Genomic DNA, 27837 nt, shown 5'->3' with positions numbered 1-27837 from the left:
GCACCTCAGTTACCAGTTGACGGTTCTAGAAACATTCTTTTCAGATCCACCGCATTCCTCTCCTGGTTCTCAAGGATGCTGTCGGGCGTCACTCAGCCCTGCGAGTCCCAGCCCCATCCTCTCGTGTCAGGCCCAGGCGTGTGCGGAGGGCAGCATGAGTGGGATGGAGGTGGGCCAGTGATTGATTCAACCGTGGCGGGAACTTCTGCTTCCAGGCTCAGCCCTCCCCGGGCCGTGTGATTCACAGCCTTTGACAATTAAATCAGTGCAGTCTGAAGAGTAAAATATCCCTCTTCATATCTGGACGGCTGGCCATATTTTTTTGCTACCCAGCCTCAGTAAAGTAATTATATGGCCGCAAAACTCCTGTAGAACGTTGAAAACAGGAGATTGTTGGGTGTCTCTGTTTTTTTCATCATGGTGAGACATGGGTTTTTGTTTTTTTTTTTCTTTAATAAACAATATAAATCCCACATGCTGTTTCTTTTCCTTTTTTTTATGGAGACTTGTTCCCGGCGTGTTCCGCAAGATCATTACATCCCTTATAAGAGGAGTGGAAGAGAGAGGGTGTTTGTGTACAGCATACGTATTTCATCATTCCCTTTGGATCAGAAAACTAACAAGCAGTCATCTTTAATATCAAAGAGGCAGACTGTGCTTCCGAGACCCAAGTGCCATTTAAACAGGCTCCCTCTCCCTAGAGACGCCTTGGTGGGGAACCGGTCCTGGAAGAGGCACCAGGTTCCCCTGTGAAGAGGGCTTTCTGGCAGGCTGGGATGGTTTGTTGCACCGCAGAAATGGAAGCCTGACCTTTCCTGGGCATTTCTAACTACTGTGAGAGCAAAACAAGATTCGGGGGTGTCTAGCAAGAATACTGGGTTGCTTGGCGTATTGTTTCCCTAACAGCTACGTTAATTGGTCACGTTTTCGTCTCTTTATTTTACTGGAAAGGCAGGAATGTTCCCCCTAGTCTCCCTACACTAGTAAACGGAAAATTCTAAACTTAAGAATTACAGCCAATTCCTCATCTTGTTACAAATCAACTCTGGGGTAACATTTTATTGTCTCAATTTCTTGGATACACCATTGTGGGTTACCGCTGCCACATACAGTTGATTAAGTAAAGGATAACATGGATTAGCTCTGTCTCAATTTATAAAGGGGGTGTGAATTCAATTAGATTGATGACCCAAGTGTCTTCCGTCTTTGTTTCTTGTTAATTTACTTGCAGCCTGAGCGCATGCTCAGGTGACACGCTGCTGGTTAGTATGTCATCATTAGGCGGAAGCGGCTGCATTTCCTGGGGTGCCTCCCTTTGCACAGGCCCTGAGAGCTGTTCTGGGATAATGATCATCTGTCTGCCGTGATGGGGGTGTGATCAATATCCTCCTGTCACTCTCATTGATCAGCCTCAGGCTTGTAGGCAACTCTGTCTCTAGTTGTTGCCACTAAGCTGTCATTTCTTTCCAAACGGCTCTTCCCGTCAGTAATCTGAGCTATCATTTTGCTTATTGGTGGTAAGCTTTTGACATGCTCATATTTGGCACAGAGGTCATCTGCAGTGCTGTGTTGGTATCAGGCTGTGTTAGTCTGGTCCTTACCTGCTCCTCATTGGCCTATCAGTGTGGCTTTCACATGTAAACAAACGGTTTCATCAGACGTCAAAATAGATGTCTCTTTTAACGGTTCTAACCAGCCTTAAAAAGACTTAATTGTTGTTTTACCTTCCTTAATATAAGGTCATATACTCATAGGATGTCTTTAACAGTTTTACTTTCCCACGTGTATTCTCCTGTCTGTGTTAAGCACTCGGTCATTTTTGTATTTACTTGTCTGTGAATCAGGAGGAAATCTGGGCGATGAGTGAGAGACTCTACTGCGTCACTGTCTATCCTTGAAAACCTCTTTTCTCACATTCAGCTAAATGCAAACCCACACTGAAAGGCTGTTAAAAATCCACCCTTACCCTTAAGTTAGATGATAGTGTTCTGTGCGTTCCTTCTGGTTCCTCTGCCTGTGGCATGCTCCCACCTACCCTGGTCTGTTCACTTCTTCATTCATTTCTTTGTTTACTCACCTGTTCATTTCTTCATTTATCCACTGACTCATGTATTCGCTCATTCGTGTATTCACTCATTCATCCATTTTCCTATTCGATCGACCCATATTTCCAGAGCGTCTCCTGCACATCAGGTGTGTGCGATGGGCATGACGGTCCCAAAAGCAATAGGGTGCAGCTGCCCTCAGTCATAACACTCCAGCCAGGCCCATCAGCAGGGGGTTTGCTATTATCTTCACATTGGAAATTAATGTTCTTTTTTGTGAATCTCAAGTGACCTATGCCCACGAGCTGAAGCCAGCCAACCAGCCACCTGTTTCTGTGAATAGTTTTCTTGGAACACAGCCACACCCCTTTCTGTACACACCGTCAATGCCCGCTTTTTTGCCACACCAGCAGTGTTGAGTGGCTGCAACAGAGACCGTGTGGCCTGCCGAAAAGCTGGAAATATTTACTATCTAGCCCTTTCCAGGAAAAGCTTGCTAACCTTTGCCCGAAGCTCAGAAAGCAAAAGAAGGTCTCTCATCTCACCCCTGGAGAGTGCCTCTAAGGACTTGTTTATCCCTTAGACAATAGATGGATAACTTGGTCGACAGCATCTAGATTTAAAAAGGCCATGCAAAGGGCAATGGTACCTCTCAGGGGCCGTGCACACGGTAGGAGAGTGCTCAGAGGCGTCAGAAAGGCCCAGGCCCATAGCAGCCCAGTCTTGAGCCTAGCAGACCTGCCAGCCCCGAGTCAGATAGTATGAAGCCCAACTCACGTGGAGAGGATGGTTCCGGCTGAGTGGCTGTGCCAGGTCAGACCCCACCTGGAGACGGCTTCTTTTCTGTCAGGACATCAGGAATGTAACGTCTTCCCCATCCTCATGTTTTCTAGCATCTGCCACCTCCACTGCCCAGCAAAACTCCGCCTCCTCCCCCTCCAAAGACAACTCGCAAGCAGACATCGGTGGACTCCGGGATCGTGCAGTGACATCGCAAGGGTGTCTGGAAAGAGTGCGCTGCCCCTCCCCGTCTCCATGTCCTCTCCTTCCGTGTCCCCTGAGTCTGCTGTTTACCTCATTGGGCCTGTGATGTTAACATTTCGTGCAATTGCTTTTCCTTCAGAGGAGTTCAGTTCTCACCATGGAGTGAGTGGCCTTTAGTGTCATGGAGCAGGGTGGATCAGGGAGGTGGGTGTGGGCCCGGGATGTGCCACTGTGGTTATCAGAGTTGGGGGCCTCTGAGAGAATCAGAGTCTTGCCCAAACATTCTTTCTTTTTGTGCCAAATGACTTGCATTTGCAAAGAGCTCAGTTGCCCTGAGCTCAGCCAAGTAGGAGAAGCGAGGCCTTCACTCTTGGGAAGCTGTGTAGTGACGATGTATAGGAATCCTCCTCACTGCCGTGGGATGTTTTATCCAGCCCCTCCTTGTTCCAGCCGGTGGTGTGACTTCGTTGGTTGAGGTGTGTCTCCCACCTGCATCAGACAATGAAGTTCAGCCCTTCCGGGGAAGCTCCTGATTTCCTCTGGCAGAATTTAAACTAGGATATTTCTCAGCTACTGAACACTTACTAATTTATGGGGTGGAAGCAGCATTAAAAATACTGAATCAAATGGAAAAACAAGTGCATAGAGGAAGATAAATTTTTGTTCTTTTCTGAAAAAGAATGTGTGCACCACAAGAGCTGGTTTTAATTGGGGGACTGTTTTTGTCCTCATTCTGTACAGAAATGTGTATATATGACAGTTCTTAGAACTTGTTTTAATTTTTGTGGTCCTTCTGTTTATTATAATAGGCGTCCACAAATGATTCTCCATATGTGTTCTTAACGTTTAACTGCTGGAAGTGTTAAACAAACACACACACACATATTAAATTTTTTTTTCAGAACTCCAAAGTCCTGAAAATTTTGGTGGACAATGATTTTTAAAAAACTAACTTTGTATAACCTAATATTTGTATTCTCTCATCTATATTTTTTTATTCACTATAATCATGATACTCTTCTAATAGACTCAAAAGTTAATCATTGACAATGAAAAATAAAATGTTATTTTAAAAGACTCATGGTGTCTGACATATTATGTTTGCATCCTTGATTGTAAAATACAGACGCTGCTGTTTCTATTCTGCTTTGTTAAAGTGCTTGGTGACACACATTTGTATATGCACCTCTTCCTCAAACGTTGTTTTTAATCCTCTCTGTTCATTGTGTCTGACCTGGAGCCCAGATGGGAAGTGCCCGTGTCCCGGGCATGGCTGTATGTCCTGATAGACAGGAGCTGAGCCGAGCCCCAGCTGAATGCTTCCCCATCACCAAACCCACAGGGCTCTCGGGCTGCAGATCATATGGGCCTCTTTTCAGCTGCTAATTTAAGAGAGGGCTTTGGTTAGTGGGTGTGTGATTTAGCTGTAGAGGCCTGGACATAGAGAGCTGTCTCTAGGGCCTACCTGGCTGGATCTGGGGTGGCAAGAAACAAGGAAGGCAGAAGGTCCTCTTCTCAATGGACACGGCTCTCACCTCTGCTCCTGCCAGACGTGTGGAAGCCATAAGGATGTGCCCCTCTGCCCGTCTAACCTGGCCTAGGAGGAGGCTGCTGTGGAGCCCAGGAAGCTGGGAGGCTCTTCTCCCACTCAGGTACTGTCCCCAGCGTATTCATGCTTGTAAATATCCAGTCCGCCCCCGAGAAACCGTAGGCCTGTGTGAATGTGGGATTTTTCTCTTCACGAATCTTTACTATTTCAACTGTTGCAGCAAGATAAATACTCATCTTCTGTCGAGTGTGTGAGAAACCGAATATTATCCACAACCCTAGAAGTCATCAAATGGGCACACCCATGTAGGTGACCACGGAGAGCCCAGCCTGGGGACAGATTGTTTTTGGGCAGTCCATGCCCCACATTGTATAAGCAGCCACCAGAAACGGAAAGAATAGGCGGGGCACAGTGGCTCACGCCTGTAATCCCAGCACTTTGGGAGGCTGAGGCGGGTGGATCACCTGAGGTCAGGAGTTCGAGACCAGCCTGGCCAACATGGTGAAACCCCGTCTCTACTAAAAATACAAAAGTTAGCCGGGCATGGTGGCAAGCGCCTGCAATCCGGTAGGCTGAGGCAGGAGAATTGCTTGAACCTGAAAGGCAGAGGTTGCAGTAGCTGAGATTGCGCCAATGCGCTCCAGCCTGAGTGACAAGAGTGAGACTCCATCTCCGTCTCCATCTATAAAAATAAAAAAAAGTAAATTTTATTTTTATAAATATAATTGTATTTATAAAAAATAAAAATTATAAAATTTATAAAATATAATTGTATTTATAAAAAAATAAAAACACAGAAAGAATAGTGCCTGGCCCTATGATAAATGATGCTTTTCTTGTGGAATGGTGAGTGGGCTCCCGCTCTTCCCCCATCTACTGGGTTAACCCTCGCACTGCACAACCCTGGCTGGAATCCCCACCCCACAGCCCCCCAAGGACCTTATATCCCTCAGGGATCTCTAGAGCTGGGAGGTTTTCAGAGAACACAGAACAGTTAGGAAAGTGAAGGCAGCCAAAATGTTGCAGAAATTTCCTATTTATTAATATGAATTACAAATATGCTAATATATTCACCAATGAGTAAACTTCTCAAACGCTTCATGCAGATGCAGCATTTCCTCAGCTTGTAAATCAATGGATGAGCTGCAACACAGTAATCAGAGGCAAACCGGCCTCCACGCACAGTGCCTGCTACATGCATTCCTTCTGGAATGCGGTTCCAGGGGAAGGTTTGCCTCTGTACATGGAGGGACATATCCCTTCTACGCAGAAACCCTATTTCTTAACCTGGTTTTTTTTTTTTTTTTTCCACAATTACCTTTCAAGGAGCCTTTTTAGACATTTTTTCCCTCCATCACTCTCATGATGAAATTTTAATAGTACAGCCATACTGTATATCACTTAGACTATATACTGCATATCTATTATCTACTTTATGTATACATATGCTTTTTCACATTAAAAAATGTTTGTTTGTTTCCCAAGTACTAGTTTTCAGGGGGTGATACTGCCTTTTTGCAAATGCATGCTCTAAAGCATGAATGGTGAGCTTCTTAGGTTCTACTTTTGCTTTGGTTTCCAGGATGCTCAAAGCCAAATTTTGCTCTCACATATTCAGTTACATTTTGGTTTTATTCTCCTGCCTTCCAAAAGCTTTCTGGACTATTAAAACTCCATCTTTACTTTAACTACCTAGTTTCATATGTGCTTTAATCAAATCTTTATTCAAAGTAGTTAGTATATAAACCGTATTTTATAAATGGAAAAGTCTTTTTCTTACCTGAAAACTACCCTTGGTGCTTAAAGATTGCTTCCTAGTATTTAAAGAAATTATTTTTTAATCAATTTTAAGATTATTCTTTCATCCAAAGATTTGATCATTTAAATTTCGTACAGATTTCATTATCTTCTGCTCTGGATTCTTTTACAGTATCGGTCTTTGTTTCACGTCCACAGAACTCTTTGTTAGTTTAATGGATTTTCGTTTTTGCTTTTTAGTTCTATCTCTAATTACTTTTTAATATTTTACTTACTTTTTAAAGTCTGTTTGGGAACTTCTGCCACCACACTTTTTGGCAATCTGCCTTTTCAGAATTATTTAAACATCTACTGTTTCATTGATGATGGTTCAAAAAAGTAGGGAACCTGTAGGCCCATAAGCCTTTGTACCCAAATAAGCTAGAATTGTCCTGCCCTGTTTGTCTCCCACACACATGAGGAAACCTCTGCTCCTCCAGGTTGTACGGTGGCCTGAGTGCAGTGTCGCTAGCTGGAGAGGGACGTGAGGACTCCCTGGATGTCTGATGCGTGGCAAAACTCCTGGGTTAGTTTCAGCCCTGGACAAAAGAGTTCTGATGTGGTCTTAAGTGTCCACCTGGCTGGACGGCAGTAGCCAGTTAATCAAAGCAACTGTAAGTGTTGCTGTGAAGGTATTTTGTAGATGTGGTTTACATCTATAATCAGTTGACCTTACATAAGGGAGGTGACCCTTGATAATGTGGATCAGCCTCATCCAATGAGTTGAAGAGGCCTTAAGAGCAAAAACTAGAGTTTCCTGGAGAGGAAGGAACTCTGCCTCAAGACTGCAGCATCAACTCCTGCCTGACTTCCTAGCCTGCTGGCCTGCCCTACAAATTTTGGACTTGTCAGCCCCTACAATGGCTGAGCCAATTCCTTAAATCTCTCTCTCTCTCTCTGTACACACACACACACACATACGCTCGGACAAAGGGTAGACCATAGCAAACCTCCTCTCATAAGGTGGTATTTGGCAGAAACAGGTGACTTTAGGGATACCTGGAGTAGAATCCAAGAATCTAGAGACCCCCAAGCAAGCCACTTAGCCTCTCCAGTCATGAGTGTCTCTATGGGTCACGTGATAATATCTGCTGCCACCTTGTCATGGTGTCTTGAGGCTGGAACGTCCAAGATGGCTTCCTTCACGGGCCTGGCACGCTGCTTCATTGCAACTAGCTGGGCATTCTCTCTCCTCTCTCTCTTTCCTTCTCCCCCTCTCTCCTTCCATCCCCCTTGGGTCGTCCTTCATTTTCTAGGGCTGTTTCATCTGTAGGAAGCTACTTTGCACGCTCAGGGTTTCCCTATTTAAATTCCAAACAGAATTTCTTTTTCCTGGTAAACCATCGTGAGCTTGCCACCATGACCTACCCTTCATCTCAGTCCGCCTTGGTAGATGACCTACCCTTCATCTCAGTCTGCAGCTTCCCTGTGTTGCAGCCTCTCATGCTGAGCTCTTGGGTGAACCTGTCCTTGTTCCCGGCCCCCAGCAGGTGGCTTGGGAGCTGGTCCTGAGCCAGCCTCACCAGGCCTCCCATGCAGCTGTGCTGGCCTTTCCTTTTTTTGATGTGCTTTGTTTGCAACGTGAGACTCCGGAATTTGCCATGCAAACTCCAGTGACCATGCTGCCCTCCCGCCACTAGGAAGGGCTCCATGCCTTTGTCTAGCCCCAGAGCACCATCTCATCTCCTTCCTGTCCCGTCACTTTGTTCAACCTTTGGCACCCAGGTTTAAGCTGTTGCTACTGATGAATGTTTCTTTTCACTTTGGGGAAGTGCTTAATTCCATCTCTTCTTTGGCTTCTAAATACCATTCTCCAATCAAACAAACCAAGGCTTCTTTAAGAAATGGCTGGCTCTGGTCTGGGAATACAAGACAGCCTAGAACATTTTGTACCAGAATACAGGGAAGTGTTCAAGAAATAAGGACCACACTTCCAAAAGGCATTGGAGCCCACATGAATTGGCTTCTATGGGATGGCCCACATCTGGGACAATTTGAGCATCAAAATCAATGATGATAGTAACAAATTTTAAAGCCATTGAATGAAGTAGGACTTTTCTGTAAGTCCATGCTGATATAAATCAACGAAAAAATTGAATGTTTAATGAAGAACAGGATACCTACATAGTTTCAAAGTGTCTTCCCACAAAACACTTATTAATTACAAAGGGAAAAACAATTTCATAGTGGAAAAGGCTGGCAGATACCACCTTAATCAAGAAATAAAAGAGAACATCATCAGTATGGGGACAAATTAAAATTACGTGCTCCCCCCACCACCACAGAACCGATGCCCTGGGAACACATCAGCTCTGCAATATTCCTACCAAAGATGCATAATCAGAATGAAATCACAAGAAAACATCAGCCAGACTTAAATTGGGAGGCATCCTATGAAACCACTGACCTTTCATATATGATTCCACTCACATAAAATGTCCAGAAGAGGCAAACCCACAGAGCTAGGAGGTAGATTAGTGGTGGTCAGGTGCTGGGAGGAATAATGGGTACAGGTTTTTTCCTTAGGATGATCAAAATGGTCTAAAATTAGATTATGGTGATAGTGCCCAACTATATGACAAAACTAAACACCATGAATTGTACCTTTAAAGGGGTGAAGTTTATGGTTGTTGAGTTATACCTTAATAAAGCTTTTTTTTTTTTGAATGGCCTATAATCTTGGAAAGGGTCAAGGCCATGAATGACCTAGTCCTCACTAAAGAGATACGACAAGTAAATGCAACCTGTAATTTGGAACTGGATGTTCTCTACATTGGATGTATTGGGACAATTGGCAAATCTTGAATGGAGTCTGAAGATTGGACGACGGTGATCTATCAGTGTTCATTTCTTTACTTTGTTGGTTGTACTGTGGCTATGTAGGAGGATGTCATCATTTAAAAAGAAAGAATGCTGAGCCATTGGGGATAGTGCTGTACCAGGCAGGCAACTTACTTCCAACTTACTCTGGGGAGGGGGGCGGGAATGACCCATATTGTACTTGTGCAGAATGCCATTCCTTTTCCAGGCTAGAAATACTTTTTTTCCCCAGGGAATAATGATATCATTTTCGCTTGCTTCTCTGACAAAGCCTTCTGGCCATGCCTACATGCTGGATTCCGCAAAAACAGTTTACAGGCACATTGCCACCCTAACAGGAGGCAGAGACTCCTAACAGGAGGTAGCCACCTCTGTGCTTCTAGAACAATCAAGGCTCCACATGGAACCCAAAGGAGGGGAAAATGGGTCCCCATCTCAGGGGCGTTGGGCAGGCCACAGTAAGGGCAGTGTTTTCTTGTCTATAGTAAATGTTTACAGAGTCCCTGCCAAGCCCAGCTCGGTTCAGACTTGGTACGGAGGTGGGCAGGACAAACAACGTCTCCAAAGTTCCTCCGGGAGAGGACAGGCAATATTCAAGTAACCAAATAAGGCCATTCCACATGGCCGTTAGAACTGGAAGGGGTGAGAAAGGGGAGACATCCAAAGGGCGGGCTTATCTCCCCTGCCGGGGGTCCTCCCTGAGGCCGGGAGACTTCAGCAGAGACCTGCGAGCTCAGTGAGAATCCAGAGTACAGTGTGGAGAAAGAGTCAGCAGGCACACAGGCCTTGCTTCGGCTAGGACTGACCTGGGAATATCTGCAAAACAGAAACGGGAGGTGAAGGAGAGTAAGGGGAAGAGCCAGTGGATGCAGTTTGGGAACGGGAATCTTTTTGAATTAGCATAAATTAGACTATTTAAAAATACATGTTAACAGTTAATTTAGCATTATGTACACTTGCATTGGAGAGGAGGGCACTTAATATCAAATAAGGAGCGAGCTGCAAACTGCAGGGTTATTTTTAAGCTCCTACATATTTTTTGGTTTTTCTGCAGGGAACACAGATGACATCGTGGGGCTTCACTGCCTTGCTAAAGCTTTTTCACATGAAAAGCAAACTTTGGAAGGCAAAGCAATTATCACGGAAAAGCAACATCAGAATCATTCCTCAGAAATGTTTCATTTTTCAGAAATGTTAGTGAAATGAGTGTTCTTTGACAGGAAGACCGTATTATTTTAGCTTTGGAGCGAGGAGGTGCTCCTTCTTTTGGTCCTGTGCCTCCCGAGGAGGCTCAGTTGGCAGCCTGGAGGTGAAATGGACAGAAGGGGCCTGTGGGTCAAGGCTGTTTTTTTGTTTGTTTGTTTTGTTTTTTAATGTTCCTTGGATAAATGCCCCCTGTCCCCAAGGGAGGACCGCTAGGGATTAGACGCAAAAGCTGACAGCTAAAACGGTGCACTTCCCAAGTACCTCGGTCCTCCTGGCTGAGAAAAGAGATTTGCATGGAATTGTGGAGAGTGTGCCGTCATCATAGGAAGGGATGACCCAGCAGAGAGCAAACGTGACCTCCAGAGCCCTGCTTCTCGGCAAAGCAACCTGGAATTTTCAAAATCTGTCATGCAATGAAGACCCAAATGCATTAGCCACCTCAGTCCTTCCAGCTGAATCTGCCATCAGAAGTAAAAAGAAAGGAGGGACCCACAGCTGGAACAGGCTCGTGTTTTAGAAAAGCCAAAAATGAATTCCAGTTTTTGTCTCAGGAAGGACCCTGAGAACTCACAGTGCTCAATGCCCTCAATGTTTAGAGTCTTTTTTCATCATAACACTCCACGTGAGCCTGGGAGGGACAAGGTACAGAATGGCCATGCAATACGCCAAGTCACATAGCTGGTTTGCTATTTGATGACATTTATTAGAGCTCACACTGGATTAGAAATGGACAGTTGAAAGGTGGGTCTTTTATTTTTCTTAAGGCTCCAAGCCTCCTTCATTGGTGTGAAGCACAACTCATAATTGAAAGCAGCAGATTGGAGTACTCAGCTGCCACCTTATTCTTCTCTCTACAAGTGTAACCAAGTAGCTGGCAGGGCTGCAGTTCCTTTTCTAACAATGGTGTAAATATGAGCCAAAGCCACAGTTACCAAAGGCGATTGTTCATGCCACAGTGCCTTACCAAATTGTGTACATATTAACTACTCAAAGCTATCATCCTGTCAGTGATTGAAGTAGCCATCCTTTCACACCACCCTCCATGGATAACCATGTTGAAAGAGAGAACCAGTTCTTTCGTTCCTCACTTTTGTGAGGGCAAGGGGCACACCCAGTTGGCCAGGGTCCAGGGGAAGATAAATAGAGTTCTTAACCCAAACAGGCTGCTTCTGAATAATCTCAGTGTAACCCAGAGCCCCAGGGGAGCCAGTCTTTGAGAAAAGCAGACTCAAATGAGCAACATTTGAATAGGAAAAAAGGATTAAAGCCAACAGTCTTGCAGAAATCACTGAACGTAAGGGCCGGGAAGGAGTAGCAGGTACAGTTCTTAAAAGCCCTACTAGTCAGCTTAAAAACAGCCTTTCTTCTTTGTGGTCACTGTTCATCAATGCACGTGGCAGCTGGGCCCTCACACTCTGCCCCACTCCCAATTCCCTCCAAAGCCCTCTGGGAAGACTCACCCTTCCTATTCCAGACGTTTTGTTTGTTTCTACCTGCCATTCTCCCTGCTTTTGAAGGTAGGTCTCCTCCTCCTTCCAGGACTCAGCTCTTTGTTCCCAGGGTCCTCCCAGCCTATCTGAAGCCCACAGAGGGATCAGGCAACCAGAGCCCCTTCCCAGGTGAGTATGGAGACCCCAGAGGGCTGTGCCTCCATCACCGTGGTTCCTGCCACATGGATCATGCCATGTATGGCAACAGGGAAGAAGAGACGATGCTGTTGGAGGAAGGACTCCATGTCCTTCACTTCCTTCCTGCGTCAGGGTCCCTGCTCTCCCTGTGCCCTCCCTTCAGCTAACCGCCCCCCTTCTCCCCCAGGCATCTGTCTCCTCCACTGGAGCGGCACCCACGGGACCCTCTGTAAAGCCTCACATTCTTGCTGGAGCTGGGGAAGCCGAGTGGCCACCCAGCCTGATTTCATTGTGTGCCTTTGCTCCTAGTACCATATCCTCAGAAGCCATCTGGTCCTTCCCCAGGGGAGGGGGAAGATGGGATGCAGGGAGCCTCCACCCATATGCACTGGAACTTGGGTCAGTGGAGAGGATCACCTGATGGATGACCAGGAAACCCTCCTTGTCCTTGTCCTGCCCTGGGTGAGACCAGGAGCCACCAGTGCTCCTCCCCTCCTGTAACCAGCAATTTGCCTTATTCGTATCCTCCAGCACTAGCGACACCCTCAGTTGGAGAGTGAATTCACTGGGCACACGGGCTCAGGTTCCCACTGGTGAAGAGTTGCCTGTGGGGCTGCTAAGTGCCCCAACCTTCTAGGCTGAGAGAAAGCCTGAGCAGCTTCAGAGAAGCCCTTGAGGTACAAAGCTGAGAGCAAAGGGGCAGCAGGGGTGGGTCCCGTCACCTCTTCAACTGTGCTGAGGTCATAGCTGAGCCAGAGAGCATGGCACGGCATCCTGAGAGTGTCCACTGTACTTAGCAATGACACGGGAGGCAACATCATCAGCCGTGAGCATGGAAGGTGAAGAAGGGAGGGTCAACAGGGATTGTGAAGCACCTGAGAAGAAGAACAGGCATTGAGGTGGCGAGAAAGACCAGACCCCAGGGTCTGGAGTTGCTAGCAACTGAGGGAGAAGATCAGGAGGTCAGCAGAAGACAAAAAAAGTAGGGGATTGCAGATGGGGTACCTGCTGGGATGAGGCATCTGGTCCCAGATGTAGCTCAGGGCCAGGTACTGGTAGTGGTGGACATCCTTTCTCCATGGGAGCAGGAGGAGGATGGGGGAGGAGTGGTCAGGAGGTGGCAACCAGGAGCAAAAAGGATGAGTACCTGTTCAGCACCACCACCCTAGCCCTGAGGTACAGAGGATGTGAGAGGAAACGGGGTTTGTTAAAGACGGTTGCAGGGAATCAGGGTCTGCAGGAGTCAGGCAGCAAAGCAATCCAGGTTCAGGTTAAGGGAGGTGTGGAGGCGATGGGGAGGGGCTTCCAGAAGGTGCGTGCAGGTGCAGACCCCGAGAGAGCACTGGGCTTCCAAGTCCAGAGCAGCAGCGGCAGGGCCATGTGTGTCTTTGAGAATTCCTGTTACCACAGACCAGTCCACAGAGGGAGAAAGTGGGATTGACAATACTTGAAGATGAGAGAGAAGGAAACAGAGAGAGGTAGAGGAAAAAGGAGAGAAGAGGAGAAAGAAAAAGAAGGAGGGAGGAAAGAAGACAGAAGAGAAGAGGAGAGGAGAAAGGACAAGAAAAAAGAACACCTGGCCCAGCTGTGCAGCTGCAGCTCTACCTAATTCACACACTCTGGGGACCTGTCATCAATTTCACCGACTCAGAGGATGCACAACCAAAGAAAGAAAAAGAAAATCCCAGTCAGTGCCCACCGAGTGCCCAGGCTTGCCTCTTTCTGACAAGGCGAATTCTCACCCTTCTCTGTCACTTGTTCCCTTCCTGATAGATTTCTTTGATGGGGACAGGAAATGCCATCTTGAGTCTGAGGAAATGAAAAACAGAAAAACCTTAACAAAACTTTAATCACTGTCATCAGCTTCCTAGAGCCCCTTAGTCATGAGCCAAGAAAATTATAGTGTGGGTGAATTATTATTGTACATAAAATATAATAATCTGCATTATGGTTATAGCAGTAATTGTTCTACTTTTTAAAACACCTTCACCAGTATTATCTCATTGAATTTTTTTTTTTTTTTTTTTTTTTTTTTTTGAGACGGAGTCTCACTCTGTCGCCTAGGCCGGAGTGCAGTGGCATGATCTCGGCTCAGTGCAACCTCTACCTCCCGGGTTCAAACGATTCTTCTGCCTCAGCCTTCTGAGTAGCTGGGACTACAGGCGCACACCACCACACATGGCTAATTTTTGTGTTTTTAGTAGAGGCGGGTTTCACCATATTGGCCAGGCTGGTCTCAAACTCCTGACCTTGTGATCCACCTGCCTGGGCCTCCTTCAAAGTGCTGGGATTATAGGCGTGAGCCACCGCACCCAGCTATCTCATTGAATTTTTATAAATATCTTGTAAATAGATAAGAAGAGTAATGTATTTCCTTCCCATTTGATGAAGGAGGTACTAAAACTTGAGAACTTTGGGTCCCTGTGGCTGTGGCAAAACCAAGCCCCCAGACTTTCCAGCCAGGCCTTCCATGAGGCTTAGAACAGGTGATGTCTCATTTAATCTTCTCAACACCCCATCAGGTGGCTGGAGCCTGACATACTCATTTATTCCACCTAAGTCCATTTTTCTAGGTGCTAGGATAAGGCAATGGGAAAATGCCCATCCAAAAAGCCCTTCACCTTAGGGCTTACAGAGTAGTAGGGCCTCCATCTCTGGAACCTGACAGCCCAGTGTAAATCCTAGCTCTGCCACTTACCACTTGTGCAAATTATTCACCTTGAGCAAGTTAATGAACCTAAGTCTCTTCATCACTATCAAATCATGATATAAGTCATTTGAATAGTAATATGAATCTATGTACTGAAGAATGGCATTGATGTGTCAGCTGCTCATTATCCCAGCCAATCAGCATGAGCATCCCCTGGCAATTTTTAGTGGTCCAGAAATGGACATGAAACCTACATGGACCCAATCAGACTAAAGGGAGATTTTTTTTTTTAATCCTTGGGGAAGAGGTTCTCCTGCTCTTGATGGTCGTGAGAACGACAGCTTTTGTTCCCAGTGATGACTATGCATGGACTCTATTGGATAGCTCTCTGGTAATCAGGACAACCAGCCTTAGCACCAGGCTGGCCCTGTGGATAGTCTCTCAGTCACATGCAGTTATAAACAACCCTGAAATCTAAGTGGCTTAAAACAACACACATCACTTACTCTTACTATCTGATCCACTGTATTCAGCCCTCCTGGAGGAGAAAGGGGAGCTACTCACTGCCGGAACTCCGTGGCCCGGGCAGACAGAAGCTTCCTCCCACAAGGGGCTTCCACAATCATCCCAGAGAGGAGAAAATAACATACTGTGAACATTGCCCCACTGGTAAAGCGGCATCCCAGGAGTGACCCATGCCATTCTGCTCACACTTCACCGGCTAACTCAAGCGGTGAGCAGGAGCGTGGTGTAATACTAGCAAGTTCTGGGAAGCAGAGTGTGAAAATCCTGGGTAAGCGTGGAGTCACAAAGCAGAGAGAGCCTGTGTCCCTGATGGCACTGCTGAGCTGTCGTCCTCGATTTCCAGTTACTGTATGTGAAATGGTGGTTTTGCTTGCTCTTTGAGCTGGGTATTTCCTTCTGTAAGGTCAGCATAGCCATGCCCCCTCTTTCCTGCCTGACTTCAGTACTTTGAGTATTCTCTCTTTTGTTGTTGGTCTGTCTAGTGAAAGGTTTCTCAATTTTGTTGATCTCTTCAAAGAACCAACTCTTGGTTTTGTTGATTTTCTCTGTTGATTTTCCCCTCTCTATTTCATTTATTTATGCCTCATCTTCATACCTTCCTTCCTTCTGCTTACTTTGAGTGTAGTTTGCGCTTCTTTGAGCCCTTTGTTGTTTACAGCTGTGAGCATCTGAACTGGCCACCTACCTTGTGGTGGCGGTCAAGAGGCCTAAGTGATACGACATGCATGGAGCACTCAGCTCTGTGCAGGGCACAGTGATTGGCAGCTGTCATGACTGACATCCAACTCATCATCCACAACCTATGGAGGCAGACGCTGCCATTTCACTGTGTCTGAGAAGACTGTTCCTCAAGCTCCCGGAGCTCTCTGGGGGAAAAGCTGAGATTTAAACCAGGGTTGATTCCCTAAGCTAGACTATCCAGGCCCACAGCTTACCACAGCACCATGTCCTCCACCTCCCTTGCCTTTGTCTGGGGAGGCATGTCCCTGAGTGCGAGGACAGCTTCCCCTGCAGATAGGAGCTGACGGGAGGCTGGCGGGAGGGCAGCATTTCTAATGGGCAATGCCCACCGCTGTGGAGTTCCCGACAGTCTTGCTAACCCAACATTATGTGTCTTCCCTGGGAACGGTTGCTTGTTCTACAGGTCACAGTTACACTAAAGAAACAATTTTCCTCTTAGAACTGCCTTGCTGCCACTGCTCTTATTTCTGCCTGACAAAGAGCATTAGTGATGGGACAGCGTAATTGGAAGTGACTCTCACCATGGAATCATGTGGGGGTGGTGCTTCTTGATGAAGGAAAACATGTGGATACAAGGAACTCTCCTGCCTTTATCGATATTGGGCGACTGGCTGAGATGGAACAAGACCCTTATAGGGCCACTGCCACCTGTGCTTAACCCAGGCTGGTGAACAGAGTCCTCCTCAGGGATCTGATGGAGCCCAGCCCCGTTCATCCTGAAAGTTCTGAGTATGCTGCTGAATTTCCCAAATTATCCTGAGAACTAACCTCCATATTGTGGGTGTTTTCACACTGGCAAAGTACCGGGGAGCCACTGGAGGCTTTCCTAGTGCTCAGGCATCTTTTTCACTTAGCACATGGCCCAGGCTGTCTCATCGAGGCGAGGTCCCCAACAACACACCCATGTGCTGGGTGATGTTTTCCTCAGGACACACGTGCTCCCGTGATGCCTCAGAGAGGTCACAAGTCTTTCTGAGCAGGAGTTAACGTTTCTGAGCTCCAGAGTGCCCCTTGTCCCTGCCCCTCTTCCTGATGTGTCCCTGCTGCCCGCCAACCTGGGGAACAGCAAGGGGTGTCCATACCCCTGCACAGAATAAAGAGAGTGGTTCTCCTCTTCTTTTGTAAGTGAAGACCACAGGGGATAGGCAGCTGCTCTGAGCAACAGCTGAGGACTCGGGAGACTCACAGCCCTCCTTGCTTTGTTCCTGGGAAATGACAGCGCAGCTTATCTACTGTGACTTTCGGCATCTGAGTATGTACTTTGTACATGTGTGTGGGTGTGTGTTGTGTGCACACATGTGTGTCTGTGTCTCTGTGTGTTGTGTGTGTGTTCACGCATGCAGGGTGCTTTAGAAATAGCTATTAACAAATAACTGTTCCAATGGAAAGACCATTTGTTGAGTGCCTGCTTTATGTTCCTCGGTTCACTAGACATTTTCTCCACATTATTAGGCAAGATTATATCCCCTTGACAGGAGAAGAAGTAAGCGTAGAGCCGGCCCTTCATCCCAGATTAGAGGGGCTTCAAGTTCAGCCCTCCATGCCACCCTGCCCTCCAGCTGTTTCCAGGAGGTGATACTGTCCATGCTAAACCCAGCTGGGACCCAGTGGCAATTTCAGCCTCCCTCTCCATCCCGCAAGGTCTGGATCCCACATGCAGGGATGAAGCAGAAGCCCTTTTGCCCTTAGCAGCTCAAAGTAGAGAGAAGGCAGAGTGACAGGGCCGAGGAAGGGCATGAAGAAGTGATCCATCTCAGCACCATGCATGATCCAGTGGGCTCATAGATGCTTGCCCGCGAAGCTGGGCAGGCGAGAGCTGGTTCCATCACCTCCTTCCACAGGTACATAGATCCTTCCCAAAACAACCAACCAGTCTTAAGCTCCCCTTTACTGAGAGGACCTGTACTAAAACAGAGCTGTGGCCCCAGTGAATTAGGGGTCAGTATGGGAGGAGGCCACAGGAGAGGGGTCCCCCACCCACCCAGAGGGGGCAGTTACATGAGGATGAGCACAGTATTAGGAGCCAAGGCCAGCCATGCCAGCTTGGACACAGGCGGGACCAGTGACCAGGACAGAGCCACGTGCCACTTAGCCACAGTTGTTTTCTTTTTTTTTTTTTTGAGATGGATTCTCACTTTATTGCCCAGACTGGAGTGCAGTGGCACAGTCGCGGCTCACTGCAACCTTGGCTCCCCGGGTTCAATTGATTTTCTTGCCTCAGCCTCCTGAGTAGCTGGGACTACAGATGTGCGCCACCACGCCCAGCTCATTTTTATATTTTTAGTAGAGACGGGGTTTCACCATGTTGGCCAGGATGGTCTCGATCTCTTGACCTTGTGATCCGCCTGCCTTCGCCTCCCAAAGTGCTGGGATTACAGATGTGGGCCACCGTGCCTGACCAGGCTTCAGTTTTTAAGAATGTAATCAGCCTGCCTTTGGAAACTAGTCAGGAGCTATACAACCAGACCAATGCGGCTGCTCTGTAGGTCACACTCTGAGTGGCAGAGGGCCCTGAAAACCACAGCTGCCATATTCAGGATGGGAGGATGGAATCCTGGCTCAGGGATCAGCAGCTCGACCATGGTCCCCCCAGACCTGCAGGGCTGGTCTTTATGTCTGCAGAGACCCCAGCCCCGCTTCCACACCTGGGTTTGTGCTGTCGCTCTTGGAACCAGCATGCCTATCACGTCCTTCCAAACGCAGTTCAAACCCAGGCCTGGTCCCTGGCACAACCTGCCTCCTTGACGGACGGCTCAACCCAGTTCCACTCCTATCTAGATTTGTTCAATGTTCCTCAGGCTTGGTTTTCAATTACTTCAACTTCTGGTGGCTCCCCTTAGCTCCTCACCCCTGGCTCTTTACACGTTAAGCACTCAATACATAATTGCTGTGTAACCCACCCATCACAGTAAATTACGAAGGAAAAAAAAATCAGCAGAAGCCAATGTCATCAGCAACAACAACAAGAAAAAGACCCTCTAAAACATCATCTTTAATATATGGCTCTCTGCTGAGCATATCAACTTTGGAAACATCCCAGTGCCTATCTTGCTGAACTCCTTATAATAAAACTTTAGGCTCCTCAGTAATGAATTTCAGAATCTAAAATATGTCTGTATTGAGTCCTGCCCTGTCTTGACAGATAAAGTGAGTCTTATCAAAGGATATACATTACACAATGTCTTTTGTTTCAGATCTTACACGAATCCCTGTGTCCAGGGAAACTCTCTGAAATTCATGGTTCAGAGCCTTTTGTCTTACAAACGAAGTCATGCTCCAAACTCCAGTTCCTTCCCTCTGCCCATCCTAGAATATGTTTGTGTGAAGGAGTCTTTCTTCAAGACCTGAGAAGATGACAGCTTGGTACCAAAGAGCAGGCTGGATAGAGCCGTGAACGAATCCATCCCTGGCCATGGTGAGGGCAGCTGTTCCAGTTAGGGCTAGCCAGGGTCCACGCACACCACCATCATCCTCTGACTCCTGATTTCTTTTGAGGGTCTTCTGCAGGGACCCCAGTGGTCTATCTCTCTGGTCACATGGCAGGCCTTCAGGAGGCTCTGCGGGGATGGTTCAGAATCCTGCAGGGAAAGCTGCCCCGACATAGGCTCAGCACAGAGAAAGAACTCACCGGGCAGTTCAGATGTGCTGGCACTGATTCACCAGCTGAGCCCCACCACAGGCAGGGGATTCCCTCGTATTCCCTGGTCTCTGATCTCAAGCTCTGTTCCTTCCCTTGCAGCCTCCTGAGACCTGCCTGATCATAAAGTGTACTCTCTGCCCAGCATGAAAGCTCTTAGGAAGATGGCAAGCTGTGTCCTCAGATGGTCTTAATAGACCTAATTTCCAGGGAAGCTATACATGGTGCTAAGGCTGGATAGTATTTGTCAGTGAGAAAACTGTTTGGTTGCTCCAGAGCGTATATCACTTGAGTACTTAAAGGATGGAGTGTGTCGATTTTAGCCTCAGGAGGGAAGGGTCTTCCTATCAGGGCAGGCCAGGGGCTGGTCTATCCTACAGCCTCAGCAGCTGGATCTTTGTTCGTAGGGGTGCTTGGTCAAAATGATGAGTAGATGGATGGATGGATGGATGATAGGTGGCTCTGAGCAGCATCTTACAAATTGGGCTATGTTGGAAAGGGAGGAAATCTACCTTGGGAAATAGAAATAATGAACAGAATAGAAATGCAGGCTTCATTCAAAGAAATACACGGCAGGGCCGCTTTGAAAATGCTTCCTGTTGCTCTTCTCTATGCTAGGAGTTAATCCAACCAGGACTCAAAACTTTCCTCCACAGGCAAATGACCCAGGAAGCTACTTCCTCTGGGATTCCATTCCCAGGTGCATGGCAAAGCTGTTCTTTTCCAGTCTCACCTGCCCAACCACCTGAAGGGAAGAGACCATCAGAGCACAGAAAGTTTGATTTGGGGATAGTGAGTCCGTGCAAAGCACTGGCTTTAAATAAAAACATCTTTTGGCTGCAAATATATTTCTGGAAATCCACATGTAAAGCAAATCTGGGTGAATCAAACCAAATCTTGTCATGAGAAATAATGGCAATGGAGAGTTATGGGGACATCTCGCACACTCGCAGACATGCCTGCATGTCTTTTCCTGGCTCATTTCAATACAATGAATCATTCGTTGCAGAGTAAACCAAGAATTAGAACCTAGAAAAGAGGAATGTAGACAAATTTCTACAAAATAAGAAAAGAAAATGCACATATGATGGCACCACTCATTTGTACAAGTGTGTGGGGCTGTGTCGGGAGGGTTGTGAAGAGAATACAGGAGGGAGCAGATTATGGCAGAGGATGAGGGAGCATAGAGGGAGGGAAGGTGGACAAAGGAGAGAGATGAGGACAGGATGGTGCAGGGGAGAGAGCAGGGAGGGCATGGTGGAAGAGCTCTGATGATCTCTTCCCTTCAGGTGTGCAGGGGCAGGTGAGACCAGGTAAGTGGGGGCCACCATTTGTGGTAGATGGTGCTGACATTAAACATGATGGAGAGGTTACTTTATAGTATTACTGCTTGTTGGCTTCAAAGACTTCTTTAGGTTCCAAAGAAACACCAAATGTGCTGCTCCCTCCATGTTGGTTCTAGAATAATGGCTCACAGTGCAGTCTCAGGGTTGCTCAAGACATGCCTGATGGCTGCAGAATGTTTGCAGTAAAAAATCTAACTTCTTCTTTGTAGGAATCTCTAGAAGATAGAGGTAGCTTCTAGAGACTGCAGTTCTCTCCATGATGACTCTTCTTTTAGCCTCTTTTCTTGGCTAATATTTCCAACTTAGCCTTCCAAATATATTTTCAGCAATTTATTTTTCCAAGTGAATTTTAGGATAATTTGGTCAATGTGTTGGAAAGGAAAAGGTATTCACTAATTTCCTAACATTGAACTGTAATTTTATTTCTACAAATGCCTTCCTTGGTCATGAAGTGGCATTTGTATTCATTTAATAAAGTTACACATTCCACTTGCAAATATTATTGCTAGAATTTTTTATTTCATCTTCACAAAGGGGATTTGTTTGTCATTTTATTCTGGGTGAAATATGGGCATTGGTTTCACATTTTGGTTTTAGGACCATTGTGTAACTTCATAATATGTCAATTTGGCCTAGCTGAACTAAGGTTAGGCTGAACCAATTCCTCAAATTTCCTATTCTGTAGTTTTGAGCTAGGCTGGGCCACAGACATTTTTGTATGAGATGTAATGAGGCCACAGCCATTTTTGTTTTTCCAGGCGGATGGTCAGGGCAGGTGCTTTTGGAGCTCACATGCTGTCACTTGTCTGTTGATTCACCTCATTGGCACAGGGCAGCAGCTGGACCGGCAACTGCTCCACCCTCCCTTGAACATTCCTTGGCTTCTCTGACTCCAGGGCCAGTTGTGTGCTTAGTCTCTTGATGCATTTTACCAAGAGAAAAGGCAGTGGGACTGTCACAGGCTCTCGTCTGTCCTCATGGGTTTGATCCAGCTTGTGCCCAGGAACTCCAGCTCATGTTTGCTTTACTCCACTTAATATCTGTGCTCCCTTCCCAACGGACTGCCCTGTGGACTTGAAGCTCCACCATCAGACACAACCATAATACAGACACAATTCAGCCAGCATTCACAACCAATAGATAAGGTCAGATCCTTTTAGATATATTCCAGTGGCTCTAATCTGCTTCTCTAATTGAGCCCTAATGGATACAACATTTGATACCAAGAGTAGGGTGCTGTCATAACTAAAGCTTAAAGTATGGAAGCAGCTTTGGAACTGGGCGGTAGGCAGAAGCCAGAAGGACTCTGAGGAGAGTTAGTGAAGAAATGTTGAAAGGCCTTGAAGAACCAATTTTAGAAGCATGATGACTTTTGACATAGGTGTTAAAGGAAAGTAAGGAATATTTTTTTCAAAAGGGACATCTCTTCATTTCTTGAGGCAGCTTCAACATGTTTACACACACACACAACGCCTACACATGAAGTCAGTGTCGTGATAATGTACTTTCACAAAGTCACATTAAAGAAAAAATGCAGACAATGAATTGGAGCTTTCTAAAAGTGGGAAAATCTTATTAAAAGCTGGAGGAAAGACCATCTTTGGTTATATGTTGGCAGAAAGTTTAACAACACTGTCACCTGTGATAATGTGGGAGGTAGAATAATGGACTAGATAATCTAGCTAAGGATATTTCCAGGCAAAGTGATAAAAATGCAGCTAGTGATAAAGATGGATTCTTATTGCTGTTTACAGTAAAATGTGAGAGGAGAGAGACAATCTAAAGGAAGGGCCACTAAACATTAAAGGAGCTAGGACTTGTGTTTTTGGAACTTAGCCTTTCCTGAAGGCAAACAATGCTGAAATAAATAAATGGCTTCTAGGTAAAAATGACATTCGGGGTGCTCATGGGCAAGTATTGCCTCCAGATAAATTCAGGATTATTACTGTGAAGTCCTCTGTTTAAACCTCGGGAAGATATAACGTGGTGCCTCAGAGAATTGTTCAATCCAATAGTAGAGCTTCCAAGAAGCTTAGGGGAATTGTCCCTTAGCAGAAGCTCAAGGTAGAAAAGGATTTATCCTGAAGATATCTGTGGCTGTGGCTTTAGTCTAATGGAATGAATGTTCAATTAGATTTGCAGGAGACCCCCAAACTTTTAAAAAGAAGTATATTAGCATAAATACCACCAGCTTGGACTGCAAGGGAGAGAGAAAATAGAAAATGAAAAGAAAATTTTGGACCCACAAATTCTGACTGGAAGCAGGTTGAGAAATTTTTGCAGGTGTAAACATGGTTACCATTTATGAAAATGAAAGTATGATTTGGAAGGCAGAACCAAGAGTTCAGGGGATAGAGCCAACAGCCAAGGCAGGAATGGGACCAAGTCCTGGGTTTAAAAAAAAATCTACAGCTTGCCTGGCTGGATTTTAAAATTAGTATGGCAAATCCCTCATGTCTTACAATTTCCCTTTTTTTTTTTTTTTTTTTGTTGAGATGGAGTCTCGCTCTGTCGCCCAGGCTGGAGTGCAGTGGCCGGATCTCAGCTCACTGCAAGCTCCGCCTCCCGGGTTTACGCCATTCTCCTGCCTCAGCCTCCCGAGTAGCTGGGACTACAGGTGCCCGCCACCTCGCCCGGCTAGTTTTTTGTACTTTTTAGTAGAGACGGGGTTTCACTGTGTTAGCCAGGATGGTCTCGATCTCCTGACCTTGTGATCCGCCCGTCTCGGCCTCCCAAAGTGCTGGGATTACAGGCTTGAGCCACCGCGCCCGGCCTCAACCTCATTTTAAATTGACCTTGGTTTATTTATGCTTTCCTAAGAAAAGCATCCATTTAATTCAAACTTGAAGATGTCTTTTCACAGAGTTGTTTATACCCTACCTTTAAAATTATTATATCTGTGTTTATATCCTTTTGTCATTCATAATGATGTGCTTTTGTTGGAAATCATTCTTCTTGATTAGATTTTCCAGAGGTTATCTTTTTATTGTCTTTTTAATAGAAACATTGGTTGGACTCATCAATGTTTTCATCTTCTTTGTATATTCCAGTTCCATTATTTTCTCCTTCATTTTGATTAATTGTGTTATCATGGCTTCCTCAGGTTTCTCTCTCTCTTAAGTCTTTGGTTGAAAGATAAGCCTATTTTTAATTTTTTTGATTTAATAATGAAAAAGCAAATGAGAGTGTGACTTCATCTAAATAAGGTTTTTACATTTGAAGTTTCCAGTATCATTATTGTATTAATACTCTGCAATGGCTATTTATTATTTTTTAAATTGATAAAAGTTATATCCATTTATCATGTACATGATGTTTTGAAATATGTATACATTGTGGAATGGCTAAATTGAGCTAATTAACATATGCATTACCTCACATACTTTTTTTCAGGGGTGAGAACACAAAATCTACTCTTTGAGCAATTGTCAAGAATATACTATTAAGCATAGTCACCATTCTCTACAATAGATCTGTGGAACTTATTTCTCCTCACTGAAATTTTGTACCCTTTGACCAACACCTCCCAGTGCCCCACCTCCAGCCCCTACTGACCACCATTCTGCCCTCCACTCTCATGACTTCACTTTTTTAGATTCCACTTTTAGGTGAGATCATGTGGTATTTGTCTTTCTGTGCTTGGCTATTTCATTTAACATAATGTCCTCCTGGTTCATCCAGGTTGTCACAAATGACAGGATTTCCTTCTTTTTGAGGCTGAATAGTATTCCATTGTGTACATATACTCCATTTCCTTTATCTATTCCTTTGGTTTTTTTTCTTCCAACTTTTTTATTATGTTAAAATACATATAACAAGAAATTTACCATCTTTTTTAAAAGTTTTACTTTAAGTTCTGGGATACACGTACTGAATGTGCAGGTTTGTTACGTAGGTATACATGTGCCATGGTGGTTTGCTGCACCTATGAACCCTTCATCTAGGTTTTAAGCCCCAAATGCATTTGGTATTTGTCCTAATGCTCTCCCTCCCATCGCCCCCTACCCCTCAACAGGCCCCAGTGTGTAGTTCCCCTCCCGGTGTCCATGTGTTCTCGTTGTTTAACTCCCACTTATGAGTGAGAACATGTGGTGCTTGCTTATCTGTTCCTGTGTGTGTTTGCTAAGGATGATGGTTTCCAGCTTCATCCATGTCCCTGAGAAGGACATTGACTCATTTTTTTTTATGGCTGCATAGTATTCCATGGTGTATATGTGCCATATTTTCTTTATCCAGTCTATCATTGATGGGCATTTGGGTTGGTTCCAAGTCTTTGCTATTGTAAATAGTGCTACAATAAACATATGTGTGTATGTGTCTTTATAGTAGAATGATTTATAATCCTTTGGGTATATACCCAGTAAGTGGATTGCTGGGTCAAATGGTATTTCTGGTTCTAGATCCTTGAGGAATCACCACACAATGTATTCATTTGTTGATGGGCACTTAGTTTAATTGCATTTCTTGGCTATTGTGAATCATGCTGGAATTCACATGGGAGTGCAGATATCTCTTCGACATACTGATTTAATTCTCTTTAGATATATACCCAGCAGTAGGATTGATGGACCATATAGTGTCGTATTTTTAATTTTTGAGGAACCTGCACATTGATTTCTGTATGATTGTACTAACTTACTTTCCCACGAACAGGGTATGAGTTTTTCCTCCACATCCTCACCAGTACCTGTTATCTTACATCTGTTTGATAATAGCCATTCAAACAGGTGTGAGATGTATCTGATTGTGCTTTTCATTTGCATTTCTGTAATGATGAGTGATACTGGGCATGTTTTCATATCCTGGCTGGCCATTCGTATGTCTTCTTTTGAGAAATGTCTATCAGGCCCTCTGCCATTTTTTGAAATCAGGTTGTGTGTTTTCTTGCTATTGAGTTGTTTGAGTTCCTTATGCATTTTGGATATTAGCCCCTCATGAGACATAGGATTTGCAAATATTATCTTCCATTCCATACGTTGTCTCTTCACTCTGTTGATTGTTTCCTTGCCTGTGTGGAAACTTTCTACTTTGGTGTAATCCCACCCGTCTACAATAGTCCGTACTTATCGATGAGGATACTTTTTAAGACCCCAGGTAGATGCCTGAAATCTCAGAGAGTACCAAACCCTATAAATACTACATTTTTTCCTACACATCCATTCCTATGGTGAAGTTTAATTTATGAATTGTACACAGTAAGAGATTAACAACAGTACTAATAATAAAATAGAATAATCATAACAATATATTATAATAAAAGTTATGTGAATGTTGTCGCTGTCTCTCTCTCCCTCTCTATCTTGCTCAGAATAGCTTATTGCACTGCACTGAAACTGTAACTAAAACTGCAGAAAGCAAAACCACGGACGAGGGAGGACAACTGCATTTTCACTTTTGTTGCCTGTGCTTTTGGGGTCATATCCAAAAAAATCATTGCACATATTGACATCATAGAGCTTCCCCGTTATGTTTTCTAGTTGTTTTGCAGTTTCAGGTCTTATGTTTAATTCTTTAATCCATTTTCAGTTGATTTTTGTATATGGTGTGAGATAAGGATCTAATTTCATTTTTCTGCATGTGGGTATCCAGTTGCCCCAACAGCATTCTTTGAAAAGACTGTCCTTTCCCCACTGTGTGTTTTTGTAACTGCAATTTTGATTTTTTTCTTGTGTCAAGTGTTATCTATAAGATTGGAATGTTTTACTTCTCAATGGTTGAATTTTCGTCATCCATTTTTATGTAGTCTGAGAAGGTGATCTAAACACTCTTAACTTTTAAAAATATTTTAAATTTTTGTACATGGCCCAGGGATATTTCAAGATAATATGTATCATCTAGAGTGCAAAGTTTTATATATTTATATGTTTATGTATATTTGTATGTGTTTAGATATACATAAGCACGTGAATAAATGTAAATATATAAAGCTATAGATATTATACATATAGTCACCCTGTCTCTTCCGCCTCAAACATCCCCTCTCTGCTTGGCATACTCCTAGTCTCCCTTCAGAGACAAAATCAAACATCATCTCTTCTGCAAAGCTTTTTCTGACTCTCAGCCACAGGAGATCATTTTCTTAAATCATCTCTGCGTCTTCAGAATACTTAGTTATTTTGCTGTGATTGGAGTGATCCCATCCGATGCTACTCAGTGTCCGTCTTTCTCCTCGAGGGCAGGCTATGTCTGCCTCCATTCTGCATTTTCAGGGATTAGTGCTGCACTGGGCATCAAGTAGGAACTTGGTAAATGTTGGTTGAGTAATATATTTCCAAGGTCAATGACTCTAGTGTCTGTTGGGCACACATTTTCTTTGTGAAATGTTATATTTTATTAAAAACATGCAGATTAGCTAACTTTTCATTTAAAGCATCATATTACCCTTGTGTTAAAATTCAGAGCTTGTAGCAGATTCATTGTTATCAACCCTTTTTCAACTTTAGTGTCATCAAGCTTCATTATTCCAGTCTGACAATCCGGTCTGATATTTGGAGAGTAGAAAGACATCCCCTGCCTGTCCCTAATTACCTGGTTATGCAGGTAGCAGACCGGGCGAATTGCTGCTGACTTTGAAGGTCTTGTGTACAGTGACTTTAAAATCCTCAGAATGTTCAAAACTATTTACCCAATGCTTGCCTAGTGGCATTAATGCTGTTCCATATGGTATCTGCAAATTATTTTCATTTTTAAAAATAGCTTTTATGTTTAAAGCAATTTTAGATTCACAGCAAAATTGGGCAAAAGGTACAGAGAGTTTCCATATACCCCTAGTTCCCATAGGCAAGATGTTTTCTAAGAAAGAATATTTACCAGTTTCTTCAATGTTGTAAGGGGACAATTCTTTTTATACATTTTCTTCTTTATGCTACTCAGGCATTTTCAAGGGCTTTTAACATGTAGAGATTCTTT

At 44.9% G+C, this 27837-nt stretch overlaps 1 protein-coding gene across 3 annotated transcripts in view; it reads left to right on the top strand.

The window, feature by feature from the left end:
- Positions 1 to 4107, top strand: part of DOCK1 (dedicator of cytokinesis 1) — a 551514-nt gene extending 547407 nt beyond the window's left edge. For 2 of the 3 annotated variants that reach the window (XM_033179136.1, XM_033179142.1), the window contains exon 52: positions 2939 to 3940. In XM_033179136.1, the coding sequence (XP_033035027.1) occupies positions 2939 to 3034 (96 nt within the window). In that variant the 3' untranslated portion in view covers positions 3035 to 3940. Of the gene's footprint in view, positions 1 to 2938 lie in introns of all 3 variants that reach the window. The other variant, XM_033179145.1, reaches the window with a different exon arrangement.
- Positions 4108 to 27837: the final 23730 nt, after the last annotated feature.

The sequence above is a fragment of the Trachypithecus francoisi genome, unplaced genomic scaffold (genome assembly GCF_009764315.1).
Source record: "Trachypithecus francoisi isolate TF-2019V2 unplaced genomic scaffold, Tfra_2.0 Contig01579, whole genome shotgun sequence".
Lineage (NCBI taxonomy): Eukaryota > Metazoa > Chordata > Mammalia > Primates > Cercopithecidae > Trachypithecus > Trachypithecus francoisi.
Note: the sequence above shows the minus strand (reverse complement) of the source record. Positions and strands in the feature narration are given on the sequence as shown.